The 22,975-nt window shown below is 42.9% G+C and overlaps 1 protein-coding gene across 1 annotated transcript in view; it reads left to right on the top strand.

Annotated features, from left to right (window-relative positions):
• Positions 1 to 21,880, top strand: part of LOC145412219 (DNA oxidative demethylase ALKBH2-like) — a 202,809-nt gene extending 180,929 nt beyond the window's left edge. The window contains exons 5-9 of the mRNA XM_080282149.1: positions 15,772 to 15,935; positions 16,668 to 16,880; positions 17,546 to 17,688; positions 18,241 to 18,398; positions 21,509 to 21,880. Coding sequence (XP_080138275.1) covers positions 15,774 to 15,935; positions 16,668 to 16,880; positions 17,546 to 17,688; positions 18,241 to 18,398; positions 21,509 to 21,657 — 825 coding nt within the window. The 5' untranslated portion in view covers positions 15,772 to 15,773 and the 3' untranslated portion in view covers positions 21,658 to 21,880. The remainder of the gene's footprint in view (positions 1 to 15,771; positions 15,936 to 16,667; positions 16,881 to 17,545; positions 17,689 to 18,240; positions 18,399 to 21,508) is intronic.
• The last annotated feature ends 1,095 nt before the right edge of the window (positions 21,881 to 22,975 follow it).

Below are 22,975 nucleotides of genomic sequence, written 5' to 3' on the forward strand. Positions count from 1 at the left end.
GTGTGATGGCGCTGTCACATAATTTCTTTTTTTACTAAAATATTTTCTACTACCAACATTTATCATCATCGTCATCATCATCAAGTTATCCTCTCCAGTACTCTCACCACTTATACTGCTGCTCCTACTATCAATACTATCACCATTCATCTACCTCTCTGGAGTAGCACCACTTCCTGCACTACCATCACTATCACCAACACCATTACGATCACTATCACGACTCTTTCCACTCGGCCACCCCTCCCCCAGCACCGCCGTCGTCGCCTTCTGCCGTGCATACAAAAGTTGACCGCCTACCTGAGTACCCGGACCACGCATTCTATACCGTTGGCTTTCCTCTTACATACATAGATACATACATACTTGCATACTTAATTAACATGCATGCATATATTCGTACATCAACATAAGACATGAACGTACAGTGCAGACACACATAAGAACAACAACAACAGCAGCAAATCATCATATTTATATTGTCTCAGAGGGACAGACAGACGGACAGACAGGCAGGCAGGCAGGCAGGCAGGCAGAGACAGACAGAGAGACATAAAAGGACAAACTAACCAGTGTCTGCCCAACTGCATTCACAGGTAAAAAAATATTTCAGTTGAGTTATACAACACAAAGAGGTTACATGGTCAAGGTCTGGTAAAGGCATGTCCGATGGTCTTATATCAGAGGCATGTCCGACAGTAAGGGGAAGTGAGAAGGGACGCAGGAAAGGACAGGGGGACCATAGAGGGCAAGATGTGGAACTGAAGGTAGATTCAAGGAGAGCACAGTGATTGAAAATAGGACTAGGGAGATTAGCACACGGAAGACTAGTTAGGTAAATACTGAGAGTAAACTTTACTTCAAGTAGCATCGTAATATGAAAGTCAGTAGCTACCTAAGTATCAACTTCAAAATAACATCTATTGCACAACCTAGAACCACAGGAATCTCCTATTTTATAGCTAGAAGTCCTCTCTGCAGGATAAATTGTTTGATGCTAACCTCAATAAGAAAAGCACATCCATAACAGCGAAAGCATTAAGCTTTACTTATTTATGCCATTAAAGGCCAAAGGCACCGTCTGCAACAGCTTCCTCCTGTGGTGACTACGCCCATCCAGGCAGTCACACCGGCGCCTGCACACCCGCGACACCTTTTTCAACATTAGTGCTGAGAAGTGACTCATCTGCATCTTTTTTTTTTTCTTCTTTTTTTTTTTCGTTTAACCCATGCCTATTGATAGAGCACGATTTAAAGTTGTATAGAACTGTGTTAGCTCTTATACTATGTTATGTTACAACAGCTCTTGTGTTGTGGTATGTCTCTGTATCTGTCTGGCTCCAAATTATCTGTCTGTCTGTCTGTCTATCTGTCTATTTATCTATCTGTCTGTCTATATCTGTCTATATCTCTATATACATAAATACAAATGTAGGTTATATATGTATGTGTATATACCCGTATAAATAAAGGCGGTTGAGTTGTCTCTCCACGACCACGTAGACTTATAGTAAAACATTAACTCCTCTTTTCGGATAAACATCATCTGGCGACGGCTATAGCAAATCCTGATGTTCGTCCATATCAGGAAAATTGTTACTGGAGATCGCTTTCAGTCTTATATCAGCTAGCTCCACCCCTGTGCTGAGTTAAATAATCCGAAGGCAGCCATAGTATAATCGCAAAGTATGTCCATTGCATAGGAAAATGTTAGTACAGAACCTAGCAAATACAGGACCAAGGAGATTCTTTTTGTATCCCCTCATCTGTAATGGTCTTCCCTTGCCTACACATTGCGGCCACCCACCCACCCTCTCTACATGCCCGTCTCATCTCACCTTCCACAGTCGCGTATTAACCCGCTCGTGGTCGGGACAACTCTGGTATTGTATTCGCGGTAACGCCAGGCGATTGTCTCCAGCTAACAGTGGGCCAGGGGAGTCTGTCTATCTATCTATCTATTGCCAGACGCCTCAATCCCGTTTGGGGTGGCCACAAACAAATCGCCTCCAAGTCGCCCTGTCCCCCGCCATTTCACTGCCCTGCTCCCAACTCACACCCCCCTCTCTCATATACCTCTCCACCCCATCCCTCCATCTCATCCTCGGCCTCCCCCTCCCTCTTTCCCCCTCCACCTCACTCACATACACTCTCTTCGTCAGTCTTTCACCCTCCATCCTCTCCACGTGGCCAAACCACCTCAGTGTGTTCCTCATAACGCTTCTTATCACATCCACATCCACACCACAACGCTACTTTATATCCTCATTCGTCAGCCTGTCTCTCCATGTGACTCCACAGGCTCCTCTTAAATAACTCATTTCCACTGCCCTCACTCTTGACTTGTGTCCTTCCAACAATGTCCAAGCTTCACTTCCGTACGTTAGAGTTGGTATCACAATACTGTCATGTAGTAACTTTTTCACTTCCATGCTCACTTCCCTGTTTCTTATCACTGCTTTCAAAGAACCAGCAACCTTTCTTCCCTGCTGTACCCTTTCAAGCACTTCACCCTCCAAACCTCCATCCTTACTCATCACACTACCCAAATACTTAAACGTACTCACATTTTCCAATTCCTCACCATCCAACCTCGCTGTACATTCACTAACTTCACCTCTCTCAAAGACCATCACTTTACTCTTCCCTACATTCACCTTTAGGTTCCGTTTCTTACACACTCTCTCAAACTCATCCACCAAGCCTTGCAGCTCCCCTTCGTCTTCACTCAGCAACACAGTATCATCTGCAAACAACAGTACAGGGAGTTTCCAAACACTATCCTCTCTCACCAGGGCCACTCCAACATCCACTACCCTACCTTGTACCTCTTTTATTACCCCATCCATGTACAGATTGAACAACCATGGAGACATGACACATCCCTGTTTCAAACCAACTTTCAAAGAGAAAAATTCACTTAGTTCACCATCCACACGCACTGCAGCCTTCGCACCATCGTACATACTCTTCACAGCATTCAACAACTTCCCATCTACTCCATATATTCTTAACACTTTCCACAATCCTTGTCTATCCACCCTGTCATATGCTTTCTCCAAATCCATGAAAGCCGCATACAACTTCTTATACATAGTCTTAAAAAGCACTCTATAACCTACCTAAGTACAATTATAATTGCTCGTTTTTGTTATTTATTTATTTTTTTTTTTTCAATTCTGCGTCCTGACTTCTGATTCAGGGTGCCATTGAGGGTGACGGTGCAACACGCAGGTTCGATGTACTAAAAGGCTAATGTCGATTTTTCAATCTTGTAACGCCATTACGGGATTAGTGGAGTTACCCATAAATGATTTGGATTACGGTAGCCTAATTATGAGAAACACCACTCTGTGAAGGAGTTAACCTGGCCGTTGTAAGAAAGGGAACGTAAATAATCAGATCTCTTTCTCCCCGTTACTTTATTCTCTTCATTGATAATGTGAAGTACAGGGAACCAACTGAACACAATTTTATTAATTTATTTTTTTTGTGTAGTAGCACAGTAGAAACGGTGCATCCTTCTTACTATTAAGTTGCATCGTTTTTAGCAAGTTTTTAACACACAGACATTTTCCTGATTAGAATGGAGTATGCTGAATCAAGAGAGGTATTTCAGCGTCTTGTTATCATGAAGAATATAGGCGCCTGAATATGTTAAAACTGTACCATTAACCCCCTGTTGGGCGAAAGAACTTTATTATTCAGGCTCAGCTAACACAAGACGATTCTCTCTCTCTCTCTCTCTCTCTCTCTCTCTCTCTCTCTCTCTCTCTCTCTCTCTCTCTCTCTCTCTCTCTCTGCTGAGTTAATCCCACGAGCCTGAGAGTGGTAATACTGGTCCCATTAACTCTCATGATCGGGACGACTCTAATATCATATTCTTGCTAACACCAGACGATTATAGTCAGCAGAGTGAGTCATAAGAGCCTCAATGTTAAGAGGGTATTGGGGGAAGTATAATGGGCAGTGGTGCATGGTGCTGGTGTGGCAGGGAGTGAAGTGTACTGGAGAGGACTGGGCAGATCTCTTGAAAGGGTGCGTGCTCGTGTAGGCATCTTAATGAAACCAGGGAGTTAAAGCTGACTACCCCGACACACACACACACACACACACACACACACACACACACACACACACACACACACACACACACACACACACACACACACACACACACACACACACACACACACACACACACACACACACACACACACACACACACACACACACACACACACACACACACACACACACACACACACACACACACACACACACACACACACACACACACACACACACACACAGTGTCAGATCGATCAGAGGAGGTAAAATGACTGAAAGAAAAGTGAACGATCAATGTAATTAGATAGAAAAGGAGGAGGAATGGTAGAAATAAAGTGTGTGTGTGTGTGTGTGTGTGTGTGTGTGTGTGTGTGTGTGTGTGTGTGTGTGTGTGTGTTATTAAAGAGAGAGAGAGAGAGAGAACAGTCACCTTAATCTTCTTTTTAATGGTGGTTCCACCGTAATCGGAGGCTTACAATTGTCCATACAGATCGAATTTGGTTGAACAGTACGCGGAAACCAACCAGGCTTTTTCGCATGATTTCATAGTGTATCTTCAACAATAATCTGTAATCGGGTTTCAAACCAAGTGAATGAGAAAAACATCTAATTTCAAGAAGCATCTTTTCATGGCGTGCATTGAATTAAAAAAAGAAAAAAAACTGCCTAGGTTCAGAGTGAAGCTGTAATGACAATGGGTGGAAGAGAAACGTATTAGGATCCATGAAAAGAAATGCAGCCACTTTGATGAGACTTCGTAAGGACACTGAGAAGAGACCAGGGAAGAGATGTGGTTGAAAAGGAGACATAATTTTCTCTCCATGGATATTCCCCGCGGCCAAGTGAACATAACCAGACTTTCTGGTCAGTTTGATAGCTGTAAGGCCCTGTAAATCATGAACAGCCAGTTTCTTCTCTCTCCTTCTGAAAGGAAAGTTGAAGATTTAATGTGTTCTTTATTTATCAGCATAACCCTGAGGTGTATAAATTCCTTGTCTGATAAAACATAGTGTTTTTTTTTTTATTCTAACATAGCATCGTATAAATTCCATGTCTGTAAAACGAAAAGTATGTTGTCTTTGTTCTTTGTATTCTGACTTAACAATTGGATTATAAATTAGGAGACCTCTATAACTAATGGAGAAGATAATATTAGATATCAGAGGGAGAGCTAAAGATACGTTTTGGATTAGGGAATAGTGATGTAATTACCACAGTGTAAAACAGAAATTGACATTGCTGGCCACGCTTTCTAAGAACAGAAAGCAGAGAGATAACTGCGGCCCAAGAGAGAGAGAGAGAGAGAGAGAGAGAGAGGTAAGGATGAAATTTGTAAATACAGGTGTCTGAGATAGAAAAGACTGACAGAGAATTGGTGAGACTGGAAAAAGGTGAATGATCCCTGTTTTGCTTTGGGCTTTCATTTGTTGCTGCTGTTGATGATGAGGGTGAGGAGGATTGTGATTATAGTGGCACTGTTGATGATGATGATGATGATGATATGTTGAGGAGGTGGAGGATAATGATCGTGATGATGATGCCGATGGTGATGATGGTAGAGTGAGGAGGTGGATGATGGTGATGATGATGAGGAGGAGGAGGAGGAAAATGGAAATGAAACTATAGCCAAATAAACCCTGTAAAGCTTCAGACTTTTCTGTATTAAAGTAAATTAAAACGCCTTCAAAACGGCGCATCAAGAACCGTTCCATATTTTTAAGAATAAGGCAACATTATCCGGTACTTTAACGATTAGGTAAAAGTCCCTAGATTTAAGAAAATATTGGTATCTCACGGAACCGCTTCTGGAGACTAGCTGCATTCTAACATGGCCAAAAATTGCCGTCTCTTCATCTTGAATGCTTAGTTGTACCAGTAAGTTAACGCTAAAATATGATGCTAGCCACGAGGAAGTGCAACGAAAAGGATGTAGAGCAATAGCATTATCTTTTTCTGCCATTAAGTTTCGTGGAATAAGCTGCAACAGGGCGAAGATCTGGACTTAGTTGAAGGAAAATCGGTATAGTTGTTCTCAGTATATTTTGTGTCAAGGGAAAATAATTATGAGTGATACTAAAAGAAAAGTAGGATTCAAGAGTGACTGAGTACTGACGAATTACTGAAATGGGGAGAATGAGACGAGAAAGGGGAATCTAGAGGAAAAGGGAAAGAGATGGAGAGATGAAAATGGGGAGGGGGGGAAAGAGAGGAGGACAATGGTGGAAAAAGACAGAATGGCGGAGAAAATGAGAAATCAGTAAATGTGAAGAAAAAGAAAAGAAAGATAAAATTGAGAAAAAGAGTCACATGATTATAGAAATACAAGCAAGAGGGAAGGAGGAAAACGGAGAGAGAGAGAGGGAGAGAGAGAATTTGTGTGTTAGTGTGTGTGTGTGTGTGTGTGTGTGTGTGTGTGTGTGTGTGTGTGTGTGTGTACAAGTGGCAAGTGTTGTATTCTAGTGACTGGGGTGAAGGAAGGTCATGGTGAAGACGCAACGACCTTCCTCTCCCCTCTCACCCCTCCTTCCCTTCTTCCTCCTCCACCGACCCCTCCCATTAACTCTTCCCCCCTCTCTCTCGCCACACCTTTTTCTTCCCTTTCTTCCTCCCTCCTCCTCCCCTCTCCATCCTTCCCCTCTCCTTCTCTCGCCACACGTCGCATCCTCTTACTTTCCCCTCTTGCTCTCCTCCCCTCACCTTCCCCTCTTTGCCTCTTTCACACCACATCCCCACACTTCCCTTCCTTCCCCTCCCCTTCCCTTCCCTTCCCTTCCCTTCCCTTCCCTTCCTTCTTCTCTTCTTAACTCTCTCTCTCTCTCTCTCTCTCTCTCTCTCTCTCTCTCTCTCTCTCTCTCTCTCTCTCTCTCTCTCTCTCATGTTTCCCTCCCCTCCCTCTCTTCTCCCCTTTCTTCCCCTCCCCTCCCCTCCCCACCCTTCCTGTCGCTCTCCTTTGGCCAATGTCCTCAGAAGCATTTCCTTTGACACCTAATCTCCCTCCCCTCCCCCACTCGTCCTACTTTTAACAAGCCAGTACGCTTAATAACACAACAATAGAGACACTTACGTTCGCTGAAATTGGACTTTTGCGACGTTCCCCGTAGTTTGGACGTGCCCCGAGCTTCTGAGACACGAAATATTCAGTGTTGTAGTAGTAGTAGTAATAATAGCAGCAGCAGCAGCAGTAGTAGTAGCGATAGTAGTAGTAGTATGAATTACTACTACTACTACTACTACTGATAAGAAGAAGAAGAAGAAGAAGAAATCTTTCCTCAGTGATATTGGAAGTTTTAATAACAATGATAATATAAAATAATATCGCCAGATCGACGGATAAGAAAAAAAAAGTTTCAACAGTCACTGTTTTGACCCATTTGAGATAAATAAAATTGTCTGATAGTTGGCCGAACTAAAACAGTTTTTTTTTTCTCTCTCTCACACACCTTAATAAGTTGATTTACCATATACAGGAATGTCCTGGCAAAGAAGAGGCGCTTGGGAGACTTCATAACTCACGAGAATTCGGCTTTAGATAATGTTCCTGGCGACTTGGCCAGAGTAGACGCGGAATACTGTACTTACGGTTTGACTCTCTGACCTTAACCTCTGACTTTTCAACGGTCGTATTTTCGTCGGTTTATGAAGCATCTTGGATTTTTTTTTTTTCTACCAGTTTATGTATTCGTATTCAGCCCGTCTCACGTTCACTTCATCCGTTTCTATCCCAGTCTGTGCTCATTCTACCACATCCCACAGTACCGTCATCCCATCCACCCTCCTTTCATCTCACCCCGCCCTTATCCTGCTCCGGACTAACCCAGATCAGTATAACCTACCCTAACCTTACCTGACCGGACCCACCCAACCCAGACCAACAAACCAACCAAACCCAGCTCGCCCTCATGCCGCCCCATCTAACCCCATCCCACCTTACCCCTCCCCACTCTCATCTCACCCACCCACCTAGCTGTCTTGCCGCTGTTGTCCGCCTAGCAATCAACACGACAGTCCGCCCAGCTAATCTATCCAACCACCTTCTCTCCCCCCCACCCACTCACCGACCACTTGTCATCCAACCCACCTCCCTCCCTCTCTGCTCCAACCATCTACCACCCACTGCCCTCTCTCTGTCCCGCTCACCCACCTATCACCTTCTTTTTTCCCCCTTTCCCACCCCCTACCAATCACACCACCCAGTCTGTCCAAGCACCCTCTTTATCTGCCTCTTCCACTCACCTCCCACCACCTACTCCCTGCCTTCCACCCACTCTCTCCACCTACCTACCCACATCCGAACGCCCTCTCTCTCCACCTTCTCCTCTCACCCTCCCATCATTCACAGGCCACCCACCCAGAAAAAACGGAATGTGTAGAGTAGTATATATGAGAGTGTGTTGGGAATTAAAGTGTGGTGAGATTAAGATTAGACCGAGTGATAAGGATTCATGGGGAGGCAGAGGAATGTTGCGCTGAAGGGGTGTTGTCTGCTGAGGCCTGTGTTGGAAGAGACATGAAACAAGTGTGTGTAAGAGAGAGAGAGAGAGAGAGAGAGAGAGAGAGAGAGAGAGAGAGCAGGAGTAGCCACCACCACCAGGGTCACATAACGCAGCAGGGACGGGTCAGGGTATCGAATGTAAACACGATATAACGATGAAAAATAATACCTGTGTTTTAACGCGGAAAAGTCGCCCACCCATCCCCACCTGAAACCGCTACTTTTTTTTTTTTCTTTTTTTCTGAGTACATAGATTGATCAGAGTATTTTGCCCTGTTCTTTATTGAAAACTGATCGCGCATCAGATAGTTTAGGAGTTCTTAACCCTTCCACACGAACAGTGAGAGATTGGAGAGTGATTTCCAGGTGACCTTGTTCTCAGGGAATCAAGAAAAGATCTTAAAAACAACAGCTGACCCGAACGGGGAGAGTTGAAATGAGACTTGAAGATGAATATAAAATGAAACAAAGTAATATGTAACAGCCGAATTCAGTATCTTATAGTAACAGTGAACTAGAAGATGAAGAGCAAATTTAGAACAATATGTATGTATACTTAGGACTGGGAGTTCGGATAAGCCACTTTCTCTATCAAAATCTCAAGCGAAGGATTGGAATAAGATGGATAGATTTGGTAAGCAAATTAACAGCATTGAATAGGAATTTGCCTTATGTAGAAAATGAGGGGGGAAGCACATAGTCAGTACATCCTTCGTGTTCTGACTTGTTACCTGGAAACCTGAAACCGAAAATGAAAAATTGAACGTAAAATTAGGAGTGCTTAGTGAAACATGGAAAGGATTATGTTAGCTAGCAAACGGTGCGGAAAAAAAAAGAAAAAAAAAAAAGTGACCTTTCGGACAGAATCCAATCTAAGTTGCCCCATCTACATCCTGCTTTGGAGATGGAAGCAAATCATAGTTGTTAGTATGAGTATATTGGGTACAAGATTTTAACGGCACGGATGATTAAACCAGAGAATGCGGTGTATGCAGGTACAGTAACACTAAAATAATAATTGGAAAACTCAGTGGAGATGTTGATTTTCATTTTTGCTGTCAGTTTGGGCGTCAGTGATTGAATCACATTAAGGTAACAACGGCTGTCAGCTTCCGCGTGGAATCATTTGCTCTATTTTGATTTGGTGCTTAGCGTATTTGAAACTTCTGTTTCAAGCAGAGACAGGTAGCGGAATTCTAGAAGTATCCCTGCAGCCAGTTTGCTGAGAACAAGGTAGTAACCAGTTTTCAAAATTTCAGAAAAGGATTCCTCCCAAATTTGCCTTAGGAAGACTATTGTGAAATTCTACTATAGTGACATCGATATTTAAGATGACCCCATGGCCTGCTGAGAAATACATCATGCCGCACAGTTTTTGTTGAAGTTAAATTAGATGGGTTGCCGAGTGTGGTGAGGTTAGGTCGGGTTTGTTTAGGTTAGGCTAGTTTAGGTTAGGTTAGGGTAGGTTAAGTGAAATAATGTTATATTAGGTTAGATTAGGGTACCCCATGACCCCCAGATAGGGAATCACTGGTGCAGAGGAATTAATGACCCCAACTGTACTTGGCGCCAGCACGTCGGGGCGGCGGGGGTATTCCAGCAAACAGTGGCAAGTAGCATTTCCAAGACCATCTAAAAACTGGACGTGCTGGGGGCAGGAAGAAGCTTGGGAGGCAGAGGGGGTATGAGGAAGAGGGGTTAGGAAGAAGACTGGGAGGCAGACGGGGTAGGAGGAAGAGTAGGTGGAAGGGGGGATGAGGAAGATTAGGAAGCAGAAGGGGTAGGAGGAAGAGGAAGAGGAATATGGGTAAGGAAGATTGGGGAGGGATAGGAGGGAGATGGTTTAGGAAGAACACTGGGGAGCAGAGGGAGTAGGAAGAAGGGGGATGAAGATGAGCTGGAGATAGAGCAGGAGGATGAGTGGAAGGTATAAGGGAAGGGAAAGAGGAGAGGGAAGGAAGAAGAGTGACATGTATTGGAAAAGGAGGAGGAAGAAAAATTAACGTTGTGTGTGTGTGTGTGTGTGTGTAAATATATATATATATATATATATATATATATATATATATATATATATATATATATATATATATATATATATATATTATATATATATTATATATATATTATATATATATATATATCTATATATATATATGTGTGTGTGTGTGTGTGTGTGTGTGTGTGTGTGTGTGTGTGTGTGTGTGTGTGTGTGTGTGTGCGCGCGCGCTCACCAGTGTTGAGAGGGGATGAGGGCCTAGCTGGGCTTTTCCAGACATTGTTTATGGGGTCACGGTGGAAGGGAAGAAGGAGGTGGGATGGACGATGGCGCTACCGATCCCCAAGGCTGTGAAGTCTGTAGACTAGACAGTAAATATGGTGTCTGGTGGTGGTGGTGGTGTCCCTCACTCACGTGCCGTTATGGGTCTGGAATGTGTCTTGTGTGGGCCAAGCCTCCGCGGCCTGGACGGTGTAATTTATTGACATTATTTATAGTTGTGTTTTACCCGTTTCGTTAGACCCCATGTGGATGGGAGCGCTGTATAGTTTTTTCCCTCTTGTTAATTCTTATTAAAATTTGTCCCTACGTGTCAAGTGGGGTTGGTGGAGGATTAGTGCCCCTCCCTGTAAAACAATTAACTCTAAGCCCTTGTCCACCCCGTTTGGGATACATGGCGTCTGGCAATGAATGAATGATGAATCTTTTATTAGCATGATTTTGGCCTTCGCTTGTTTGTAGTGTATTCATACGTAGAACATGAATTTGAAGCTCCCCCTTTTTTTTTTTCACTGAACATATTCACGAGGGACGAAGTCATATGAAAGTTATCTTTGAGCGATGTACTTGTTGAATGGTAATCGGATTCTCAGAATGAATATGAGCATTTGGAGTCTCTTATTTAGCCTAAAAAAGTAATGTTTTTTGTTTCAAGGTGTTGCAGCAATATAGGTAAGGGTACTTTCCCTGGTCATCATAATAGTAAAACTGTCCATTTCTTCCTCTCCAAAATACCTTATCCACGTACTAGCGGAATAAGGCAGATTTTGGTACCTGCTTTTAAAAAGTTAATAATCAGGCTTTGCAATTTAAGTGAATGAGAGGGTTGAATGATGAGGACTAGAGGACGTTGCTATGTTGAGACAAAAATTCCTGAGAGTCCTCTTGTCTGGTTTACCTTTTACAGGATGATGCGCCAGGTAGTGTGTAGGTAGGTAGGTAGAATAGTCATGATCCTTAACCACCCACCTTGTCCATGTAGGAAAAACTAAGCACTACACACGACTCGAGGGCTGTTTTTGTGCCAGGGGACTTTTTTGGGGGAGTGAGTTGATGTCGTACAGATAAACTTTTTATAGCGTGTGGCGTGTAAACATATGGCTGTTGGTGAGCATTATTGGGTGTTTAGGGTACTTCTAGCTGTAAGATAAGATTACGAGGTATGTTAATTCAGCCTTTACACGTATTTGATGGGAAATAATAACACCTGTTTTCATTCCAGACAAGTAGAGCTTCCTTGTTTAGGGTACGTAATCGTATACGAGAAGATTCTGAAGTACGAGTATGTGGAGCTTCTTGGCGTTTTGCATGGCGGAGGAATGCACCCCGTAGAGTGCTGTAGTTGATATTGTCACCCTAAATAGTAAGATCATAATTTATCCCACATATTATCACAAATCAAAATGAGAGACTGACTAGAAGTGTATGTAAGTAAGGTGGAGGGGGAGAGGAGGAGGAAGGAAAGACCAAGGATGATACTGAGGAATGGAGTGGAGCGATATATGAGAGAGGGTTGTGAGTTGGAGGCAGAGCATCTAAATGACAGAGGACAGGGCGACGTGGACGCAATCTTTCTGTGGCCACTCCTTACACGATTAAGGCATCTGTCAGTATACAGTTCAGAGACAGATAGGCAGCCTCTCCACATCTTTCGAGCTTTCATATCTTCACCGCCCCTTCCCTCTCCTGTATCATCCACAATCCAGTTTTCTTAGCAGGAATTATGCGCAGTTAATACAGAAAATGGAACAGGGTCAGCGAGAGGCGTGCGGCACTTAATTTTAACACGGCATGATACACTTTACCCAATTCTTTATAATCAGTGGGTTTAACATGTCACAGGTTATTAAACACACACACACACACACACACACACACACACACACACACACACACACACACACACACACACACACACACACACAATATGGGAGTGATGTGAGTAGCCAAGCTCTCCGTGAGTCTCGATTGTTAAAAAAAAAAAAAATGCTGGTGGCGGCACATTCAAGAAGAATAAGAACAAGAACAACAGCAACAAAAACAACAACAACAGATTATAAGAGAAAAGAAAAGAAAAGAAGAAGAAAATCAAGTCAACAACCCCTGCAACACAAATCTTGGCTAGGCATTTTTTGCATGGAGGGAATCCCGGCTTATCTGTGTCTACCCAGATTGGCAATCACTGACCCAGACGTAATTAGACGATGTTACCTGGTTCACCTGACCTTTCCAGACGAAGGGCAGGCCTGTGGGAGGGAGGAGGTGAGGAAAGGAGGGAGGGAAAGAAGGAAGGAGGAGGATAGAAGCTAAAGAAAGGAGGAGAAGCAGAGGAAGGGAGAGGAGGGAGAGTGGAAGGGAGAGATGAGGCGGAAGAACGAAAGGAATGCGGAAAGAGGGAAGGAAGACTAAAATATGAATCGTGGAAGGAGGGAAATTGGGAGGAAAAAGGAGGTAGAAGGAAAGGAGAAAAAGTTGGAGATAAAGGGAAGAAATGGAGGTGGCAGAATGGAAGGAAAAGAAAAAGAGGAAAAAGGGAAGGGGAGAAATAGATAGGGAAGAAGGAAACAAAAAGGAAAGTAGGAGGAAAGAAGGAGGTAGGAAGGAAAGAATATGTGGGGAATGAAGGGAGAGAGAGAGAGATTGAGATATGATGAAGTCTGGAAGGAAGTGAGAGAAAAATAGGAATAATGGGGAGAAAAGAAGATAGGAAAGTGAGAGAGAGAGAGAGAGAACTGCCCTAAAGGAAGAAAGGACCCGGTCAACAGCCTAATATCACTCCTTTCCTCTCTCTCTCCCTTCCTTCTTCCTCCTCCGCCCCCCCACCTACCTCCTTCATACTTTAGAGGGTTACTCACCTCTTCCTTCCCCTCCCACTCTTCCTTCCACACACACACACACACACACACACACACACACACACACACACACCTTCTAGTACCATACACCTCGCACACAAGCTCGTACGTACATAGTAACACCCCACATACACGCGCACGTCAATAATTTACACACACACACACACACACACACACACACACACACACACACACACACACACACACACACACACACACACACACACACACACACACACACACACACACACACACACCTTCTAGTACCATACACCTCGCACACAAGCTCGTACGTACATAGTAACACCCCACATACACGCGCACGTCAATAATTTACACACACACACACACACACACACACACACACACACACACACACACACACACACACACACACACACAGTATTTTCGTCAGTTGTCTCGCCTATTTATTTATACGTGTATTTATTTGCTTATTTATTTATTAATAATATATATATACCGTAGTTTGCATTAATAACATAATTATAACGGGACATTAAAAAGTGTAAATAGCAAAGTAAGTCGCTGAGGAAGAGTTGTTGCGGTCACTTAGTGCCTTCAGGATCACAACTATGGCATTTTATTTCAGCAAACGCCTGGCGATTTTTTAATTCAGGTGAGTGATTTGCGGGAGCCTGAGAGTGTTTATTATCGCCATAGTTTGCATCAGTCACATGCAGAAGGATACTTTAAGAGGTATAGTAGATTTTAAACCACTGCAGAAAAGTTGTTACGAAAGTGAAGTTAAAATAGGCAAGATAAATAATTAAGAAGGAGGTGTTAGGAATGGATAATTCCCAAAATTTGTAATAGACAAAATCTGTCACTGAAGACAAGGTGATAAGAATGGATATTAAAAGGTATGATAGGTGTTGTTACAAAAGGATATTAAAAGTTATGATAGGCAACATTAATCGATAAGAAAATGTTGTAATAAGGTATGATATAACCGGCAAAATAAATCGCTAAGGAAGAATTTTTACGAAAGGATGTTAAAATATGTCAAAATTAATCGTTAAGGAAGAGCTGTTACGAAATGATGTTAAACGATATCCTCAGAATAAATCGCCAAGGAAAGGTTGTTAGGAACTCTCTCAAGCTGACGAGAACACGGGCCTACACGCACAGGCCACATACTACCTCTCCACCCAGGCGTGCCAGTTCCTGCCCCTCAATAGGAACTTCAAGGCTGCGTGTGTCTGAATGTTATGTGCACCCTGGCTCACTTTTTATTGCTTTATTGAGAGACTCGGGGTCAATGGTCGCCCGGTAATTGTGTGTGTGTGTGTGTGTGTGTGTGTGTGTGTGTGTGTGTGTGTGTGTGTTATTCCTGTTCTTGTATCATTGTTTTTGTATCATTATTCTGGTTGTTTGTTACCTGTTGTTGTTTTGTTATTTTGTAGTTCTTTTTCATTTTAGCTGCTAATTAAGTTACTAGATACTCCCTGATAGAGACCAATCATACTGGGGAAAATAATGAAGTCGATCCTAGCAGACCCTGATTCCTTAAATGTTTTAGAAGTCTCCAGTTATATCCTTTTGAAGAAGTGAAACCAATCCGATACTTAAAGGAGAGAAAGGAAAGTATATAAATATGCATATGTTAATTGCTTGATTGCTTGATTGATCGATTTAATGACTGATTTTATTTTTATAGGAATAGGGGGGAAGAGAAGGAAAAGGCCTGACTTCTTCCAACAGTCTCAGTCTCCCCAAATGTCATGCATTCAGAACTTTTCAGAGTATGCATATTAAGGAAGCATTAGTAATTTTTCACCATCTTTACCTCGATCGTAATTAATTTAAAGCTGCACAGTTTATACTTCACTTTAGTGAAAGTTTGACAACGACGGTAGCCTATATATATCGGCCGTGTGAATTAGTTGAAAAAAAATCAGGTGAGTTAGCAATAGACATATTATCTACGCCCAGAAAAGCCGCAGTTACAGTGTTTAGTGTATGGAGGCTACAATGTTTAGTGTATGGAGGACGAGTACAAAGCATAGAGTTTTGCATAGTGTAGAGTGGCGATTAACCTGTAACATCCCTCGTAGCCATGGATCGCTTTGTGGTGCGGAAGAAAAAGGCAAGTGAGGAGACACGGACGCCCAAGAAAAAGAAGTCCTCAAAGAATCTCAAAGAAGACACAGGAACTTCCAACCCCGACATTTCCAACACCGAAACTTCCACAGCAACTACTGCCACCACCGATATCCAGGTATTTACAAACTTTCTTGAGTTGAAGTTGTGTTTAAGATTAATCAATCATATTTTGATCATCTTTTATACAGCCGCCAGCCACGGAAGCAAACCCGAGTGAATGAGAAGCACAATTGAGAAACCAGAGTGAATATACGTCCGAGAAAATATGTACCAACAAACTGTTCTCTGATAATAGTTTAGAGACTAATAAACTGGTGAAAATTTTTTATATAAATAAAGCGTGACCCGTAAATAGCGCTCCACTAGAAACTCATGTAACATTATCTTCAGAGCTGCGGGGACGGCTCAGTGTGCTAATGTGGGAGTGGTTGTGGCGGTGAGAGTAGGAAGTGAATTAATTATGCAGGGTCGATACCAACTGAGCCGTCCTCACAACACACTAGAAATCGTCTAGCAGAGTGAAAGCGGAGTGTTGTGTATGCGGTACGCTGTATTTCCCCCGTACCTCTGCTTGGGCTTCTCTGAGGTGGTGCAAAACAACTAAGCTCGGAGAAAGATCAATAAAGAGAACTTGTACCAGGACTGCACTGACCTTTCTTCCTTCCTTCTTTCTTTCCTTCCACCACTCTCTCTCTCTCTCTCTCTCTCTCTCTCTCTCTCTCTCTCTCTCCCCGGTATATACTGTATTTATATATCCATTTATCATTCCTTCCCTTCTTCCTTCCTTCCTTCCTTCCTTAATCTCTCTGGTAAAAATTAGTTAAGATCTTCATTAACACTTCCCCAGACCCTCGACTTGAGCTTCTCCAAGGTGGTGGCAGACGATCTAGAGTGGAGAAAGATCAAGAGAGAGAACCTGGACCTGGACTACACCCTCCTGTTACCAAAGGGCGTTGCTGACGACGTGCTGGCGGCGCTGGAGGAGGAGGTAGACTACTTCACAGGGGATATGGCGCAGGTCAAGGTGTTTGGCAAGTGGCACAACATACCCAGAAAACAGGCAAGTTCGTTTAAGATTTTTTTATTTTTTTTTTTTATTTTTTTTTTTTTTTTAATTGAGGAGGAGGAGGAGGACAGGAAATTGGCTGCAGTTTCTTCCATTTTCTCGTATTCTTCCTGTTAAAAATTTAGGTCTTTTTTTAATAAGTGGCACAGCATAAGAAACAGGTGAGACGACTTAAGATCAATATCAAGTCGTAGCAAAGGTTTGTTTTTGCAAGGAGGACAGAAGAATGAGTGTCTTTTGTCATTCGTTCTTCCTGTAAACACAACACTTAGGCCCGTATTCTCCTCAGGTAAGGAGACTCAACACCTCTTCCTTACCGATTTATTTTTGGATCCGGCTGATTAGTATCCTTTTGTAGGTTATTTGTGCAGAGTATGGTGATAGAATCATTTAAGTAACATCAGAGGACGACGAGTTGTAATACGGTATATAAATCGCTTAGAGAAAGATGCTAGGGATTCTTAACCGACGAGAATACAAGTCTTAGCCTTTCTGGTAAGTGTTACAACACAGCCAGGAAACAGGTGAGCATTCAGGGACAACCTTACGTTCGATTTCCTGTCATAACTAAATTTGCCTGTGAAGTTAAAAGTAATTCGAAGCATAAAAGGTGTATAATTTGTGACCTAAAAGCAAAAATATATATATAATTGTTTCAGGCGACCTACGGTGACCCCGGACTGAGCTACAAGTACAGTGGCAAGGTGACCCCGGCTCGACCCTGGCCCCCCACCCTGGCCGCCGTTAGGGACCTTGTGTGTAGTGTCACGGGATTCGCCTTCAACTTCGTCCTCATTAACAGGTAAGTAGTAGTAATAGTAGTAGTAGTAGTTGTTGTTGTTGTTGTAATAGTAGTAGTAGTCAACAGGTAAATAGAATCAGTGTTTTATATAACGCTGTTGGGGAGATCTTGAGGAGTTAGCACAGGATAGGATGTGGTGGTGTGAGTTCATCGAGGCCCTATGCATCCCCGAGGGTGCCACAGGAAATGATTGATTGATTGATTAACAGATCCAGCAGAGTACATACGGACTTATATAAATCTAACAACAAACAGCTTCCCAACATTTGCAGATGTATACAACTGCATAGACACATACATAGATGAAGATAGACTTATAGATATAAAGGGATACAACCAGACGCATAGATCAGATTACAGCCAGCCTCCCAACTCCTTTGGCAGACCTGACAAGATGATTGAGCACAGGGATGACAAGAGAGAGCTAAACACAAGCGCAGACAGCCAAAGTAGTTACAGATACAAAAGAACAGAATGAGACCAAGATACAAAATGATAGTCAAATGCATGTAAACCTTATTACAAGCAGCCTCATAGGGCTACCTTCCACAGATACCAGGACGGGCGCGACAAGATAGGCGAGCACAAGGATGACGAGAGGGAGCTGCACCCAGGCACTCCCATCGCCTCGCTTAGTCTTGGTCAGGCCAGGGACTTCTACTTCAGGCACCAGGACACTCGACCCCCGAGAAAGCTGAATATTGAGAAAGGTGAGGGAGGGGCAGTGTGGGGGTAGGGAGTGAGGGGGAGAAAGACGGAGTGAAGGAGAGATATTGAGAAAGGTGAGGGGATTGTGGGGTAAGGAGTGAAGGAGGTCAGAGGAAGACGGAATTAAGGAGTGGTTGAGAAAGATGAGGGAGAGAAGGACGGAATGAAAGAGAGCTATAAAAGAAATGTGAGGGAGAGGAAGACGAAATTAACGAAAGATATTGATATAGGTACGGCAGAGAAAGACTGAATGAAGGAAATATATTAAGAAAGGTGAGGGAGAGAAGGACGGAAAGAAGAAGAGATACTGAGAAAGTTGAGGGAGTGAAGGATGAAATGAAAGAGTGATATTGAGAAAGTTGAGGGAGAAGAAGGGAGAAGTGATGGAGTGAGGAAAGATCCTGAGAAAAGTAAGGGAGAGCAAGACAGAGTGGAGTGAGTGAGGGAGAAATAGTAAGGTGGGAAGAGTGGGGAGAGATGTGAAGAAAGGAAAGTGGAGAAGGATGGATGATGAGGGAAAGAAGAGGACAAGGCAGGAAGAAGGCTGAAAGGTGAGAAAGGGAGGGTAGAGGGCCAGCAGGTGTTTTCAAAGTGCTTGAGTTTCAGTGGTGACTATAAACACGAGAAATGACCGAAATCACTCGGTGTTATTGAGTCGAGTTAGGTTTTAGAACAGAACAAAAGTAGTACTTTTGTGTGTGTATACTTGCGTGCTTACTTGCTCATAAAATACAGAAACTACCTGAAAATTGCACTCCATAGTTGAAAACATTGACCAGCACTCTCGTTTTTTTTTTTTTTTTTTTTTTTTAAATACGTTATCATTCAGTACAAGCCCAACACTCTGGGGAACACTGTCCCTGAAGGCCAAGCAGGGAGTGATGCATGAGGAAAACAGAATCGGTATCTTATGGCATAGAAGGTATAGAAGTAATTATCATTACAAGCACAGTAGTGAACAAAAACTTGCAATGATACATACATGGTACAAAGTTGTTAAAGTAATTATCATTACATGTTTTGAGATGAGTGAAGTGGCACATAGATACACACGTGTGTACATACGTATGCAGAGAGAGGCACATATGCACATACATACGTATATGTCTCTACATATAAGTATATATTCATGCACATGTACCCGTAGACATACTGCATGTTCAGGTTAGGTACACATGGATGAGGATATGGGTAGTGTTCCCTCAAGGCGCAGCAGTCTACACTAGTTCCCGCTGCTTTTAACCAAGTGCTCTGTGATCCATTATTACAGAAAGCGAAGTATTTAAGAATAGTTATCAGAAGCAAATGGATTTTTATGCTCAAATGGTGTGATCAGGTGATTACTAGCAAATACACACTACACACGAATGAGTTACACGAAATAGCGCACGTAAGAAACAAATTATCAGAAGCAAATGGATTTTTATGCCCGAATGGTGTGGTCAGGTGATTACTGGCATACACACACCACACAAATAAATTACACGATATAGCGCACGTAACGTACACCCATATTTTAGGTGGCATGGGAGACGTCTTATGCCCTCATTCTCAGTGATTCATTTTGCTTATTTCGCCTTTTAATTCTTCTGTGCATTAACTTGCTGAGGCAAGCTGTTGTTGCTGCTGAGTTGCTATCTCTTTCCGCCTGACCAAGCAGCCCGTCAACGCAGATTAGTAACCCTCTCTGTCACATAGGTTCTTTACGCTGATAATGTTGTGTATGCAGTGCTCCATTGTGTTACGTTGTGTGGGCCCATTCAACAGGCGGGGCACGTGTCGTGTGTGATTCCACCCAGCCCAAGTTTAAGCTGAGTCATTACCAAATATGTACATACAGTATAAAATAGAACATCACTTTGTAATATGCACGATAAATCTGCAGACAAAAAGTGTTATAAAGCATTCAATGCTGGCGAGAAATCAGGCCCGTAACCAGACTTTTCAAAGGGGTGAGATCTTTTCTGGTGAATGTGGACTTTCATAGCAGCCGGCTGGCGGAAGGTCTGCTGCATGCTTGCTGTGGAGGTCTGGGTGTATTCATAAGCGACGTAGAGAAGCAGCACGAAACTTCAGACCAACGGAGAGTGGTTTTTTGCACTGATATTATAAAAAAAAAAAAAAAAGTCCGTGAGAAAGTGAACTTTTAGGCAGGTGGGGGGATCGTACTCCCCCCCGGCTACGGGCCTGAGAATGTAACCCCTATGCACATTGGATGAAATGTCGCTATGTTATATCAGGCTTTATTATAGTTGCGTTAGAAATTTATTACACTTAAATATATCTAAAGCTAGAGGGAAAATACTGCAGTTTTCCAGAGCGAGATTGTATTCATTATGCATCTAGGCCATCGTAGTTGAAATTTGCTTGTGTAGGATGAACAGGAGACATGGGAAGACTTGGCCCTTCCCTGTCCTTGTTCCTCCTGCAGAAACAGTTACACAGTATATTTACACTCGGGGACAGGAGTTAGCCCACTATTCCACTGCGTCTGTTTTACTCATATGGCATGCCCGCCACTGTCTTTAATGCATCATATCAGAGGGAATTATCTGTGGGCAAAGAAACACACCAACCTTCAGTCGATGAGAATATTAATCACAGCTTAAAGTAGGCAGGGCATAACACCAGATCATCATATCCCATCCCTACCGCTTAACTCTGAAAATGGAGTGGTGACAATTTTAGGCCAAATTAAAGTGAACAGAATATAATACCAGACCACCATATTGTTCCACTTGTACTGTTCAGCTTTCAGTTTAGAGACAGAACAATTTTTAGCCAAGTTAATGCCAGTAGCATACAATATATTATTGATCACAGTCATTGTTCCACTTCACAGTTCAGCTTTCGGTTTGGAGAGAGACCAATTTTTGGTCAAGTAAAATGGACAAAATAGGCCTGTATACCTGGTCACCATGTTGTTCCATTGTACAGCTCAGTATTCAAGATGAGAGATGTCAGTTTTAGGCAACGTGAATGTAGTATCACCATGGTCCAGTGTTAATCTCTAGCTACAGCCCAGCATTCAAGATGGAGGGATGACGGCTTTAGGTCAGGTTAAAGGGAACGGATTATATACCTGATCATTATTATTGTTTCGTCCTCACAGTTCAGCTCCAGCTTCAGCACGGAAGTTTACTACTGATGAACCCACCCACCAATCGATTCTGGTACCATGCCCTCCCGCCCCGCTCCTCCGCCGGGGGGGTCCGTGTCAACCTCACCTTCAGGAGGGTCATACCGTCCAAGAGCAGCTGATCACCTGTGCTTTGAATCCTTTGTGCAAGTCTGTGGTTAAGTTGTTCATTGATTTCGCGCTTTTGTTAGAGGTTGTAATTTATTTTTCATTCTTGATGTTACCAGGCAATTATATCCAGCTTGGGAAACACCACTACGGTTGAAATTTTAATGCTGGCACCATCTGACTCCTCCTTTTGAAACAGATTTCTCGAGGTGAATGAAATTGTCAGGAGGTAACAGAAATAAACCACCAGATCCAGGGGATTAAGTGTATCCATTGCATATCCTGTCCACAGGTAATAGAATGATCAGTTTAATGCCCCTAGTCGCATGCATTTTATATGCGTACACACACACACACACACACACACACACACACACACACACACACACACACACACACACACACACACACACACACACACACACACACACACACACACACACACACACACACACCGCTCGCTGGTGCAGTGGTGGACGGGAGTTCGCGCCTCGCTCAGGTTGCGAAAAGTTTCACTGATGAAGTGGGTGGTTACTGTCCCCCTTGAGCAAGGGGACGGGTGTGTGTGTGTGTGTGTGTGTGTGTGTGTGTGTGTGTGTGTGTGAAGGTCACAGCCTTGCCCTTAGATCGGACTATATGAGCTCTCAGCTCCCTTCCAGGAGGGTAAAAAGCTGACAATCACGACCATCAAGTGATCCTGACCGACCCGGTGAATTACACACACACACACACACACACACACACACACACACACACACACACACACACATTGACCTTCGATACCACCACCATCACCACTCAATCCAGACTAGCCCAAGCCAACCTAACAAGAAAAAGAAAAAAGAAAAGAAACAAACAAAAGTACAAAGTTCATAGTTCTCTCGATTCGAGTACCTTTCCGTCGACCCCAGCTCTTGTCCTGTAATCAGTGTATCCATATTTCTCAACTAAAAAAAAAAAAAAAAGCCACCTCCCCTACCACTTTATATCTACTATAGTATACAGGGCACGTGTTGGCCATTTCCTGTGTTGAAAGGGACTACTATGGTAAGCTGAATTACCGTCTTCTTTTTCGTTTCTCTTGTAGCCATGTGTGTGATATGTACGGTACTTCCATTAAGCAACTTTTTTTTTTTTTTTTTTTTTTTTTTTTTTTTTTAAGGGAACGTTATATTCTAGCAGTAGTCCAAGAGTTTCAGTTCATTTTTTACATTTATTTTATATTTATGTGTCATTTATTCATTTATTTTTTGGTGATTAATTGTGTTTTGCAGCTTTCTTCCTTATTTTATGGGCAAGTTTAGTGGCCATGTGAAACTGGCGTGACAGATT

Source organism: Coenobita brevimanus, chromosome 92, assembly GCF_032717465.1.
Source record: "Coenobita brevimanus isolate Jiangsu-jjx chromosome 92, ASM3271746v2, whole genome shotgun sequence".
Lineage (NCBI taxonomy): Eukaryota > Metazoa > Arthropoda > Malacostraca > Decapoda > Coenobitidae > Coenobita > Coenobita brevimanus.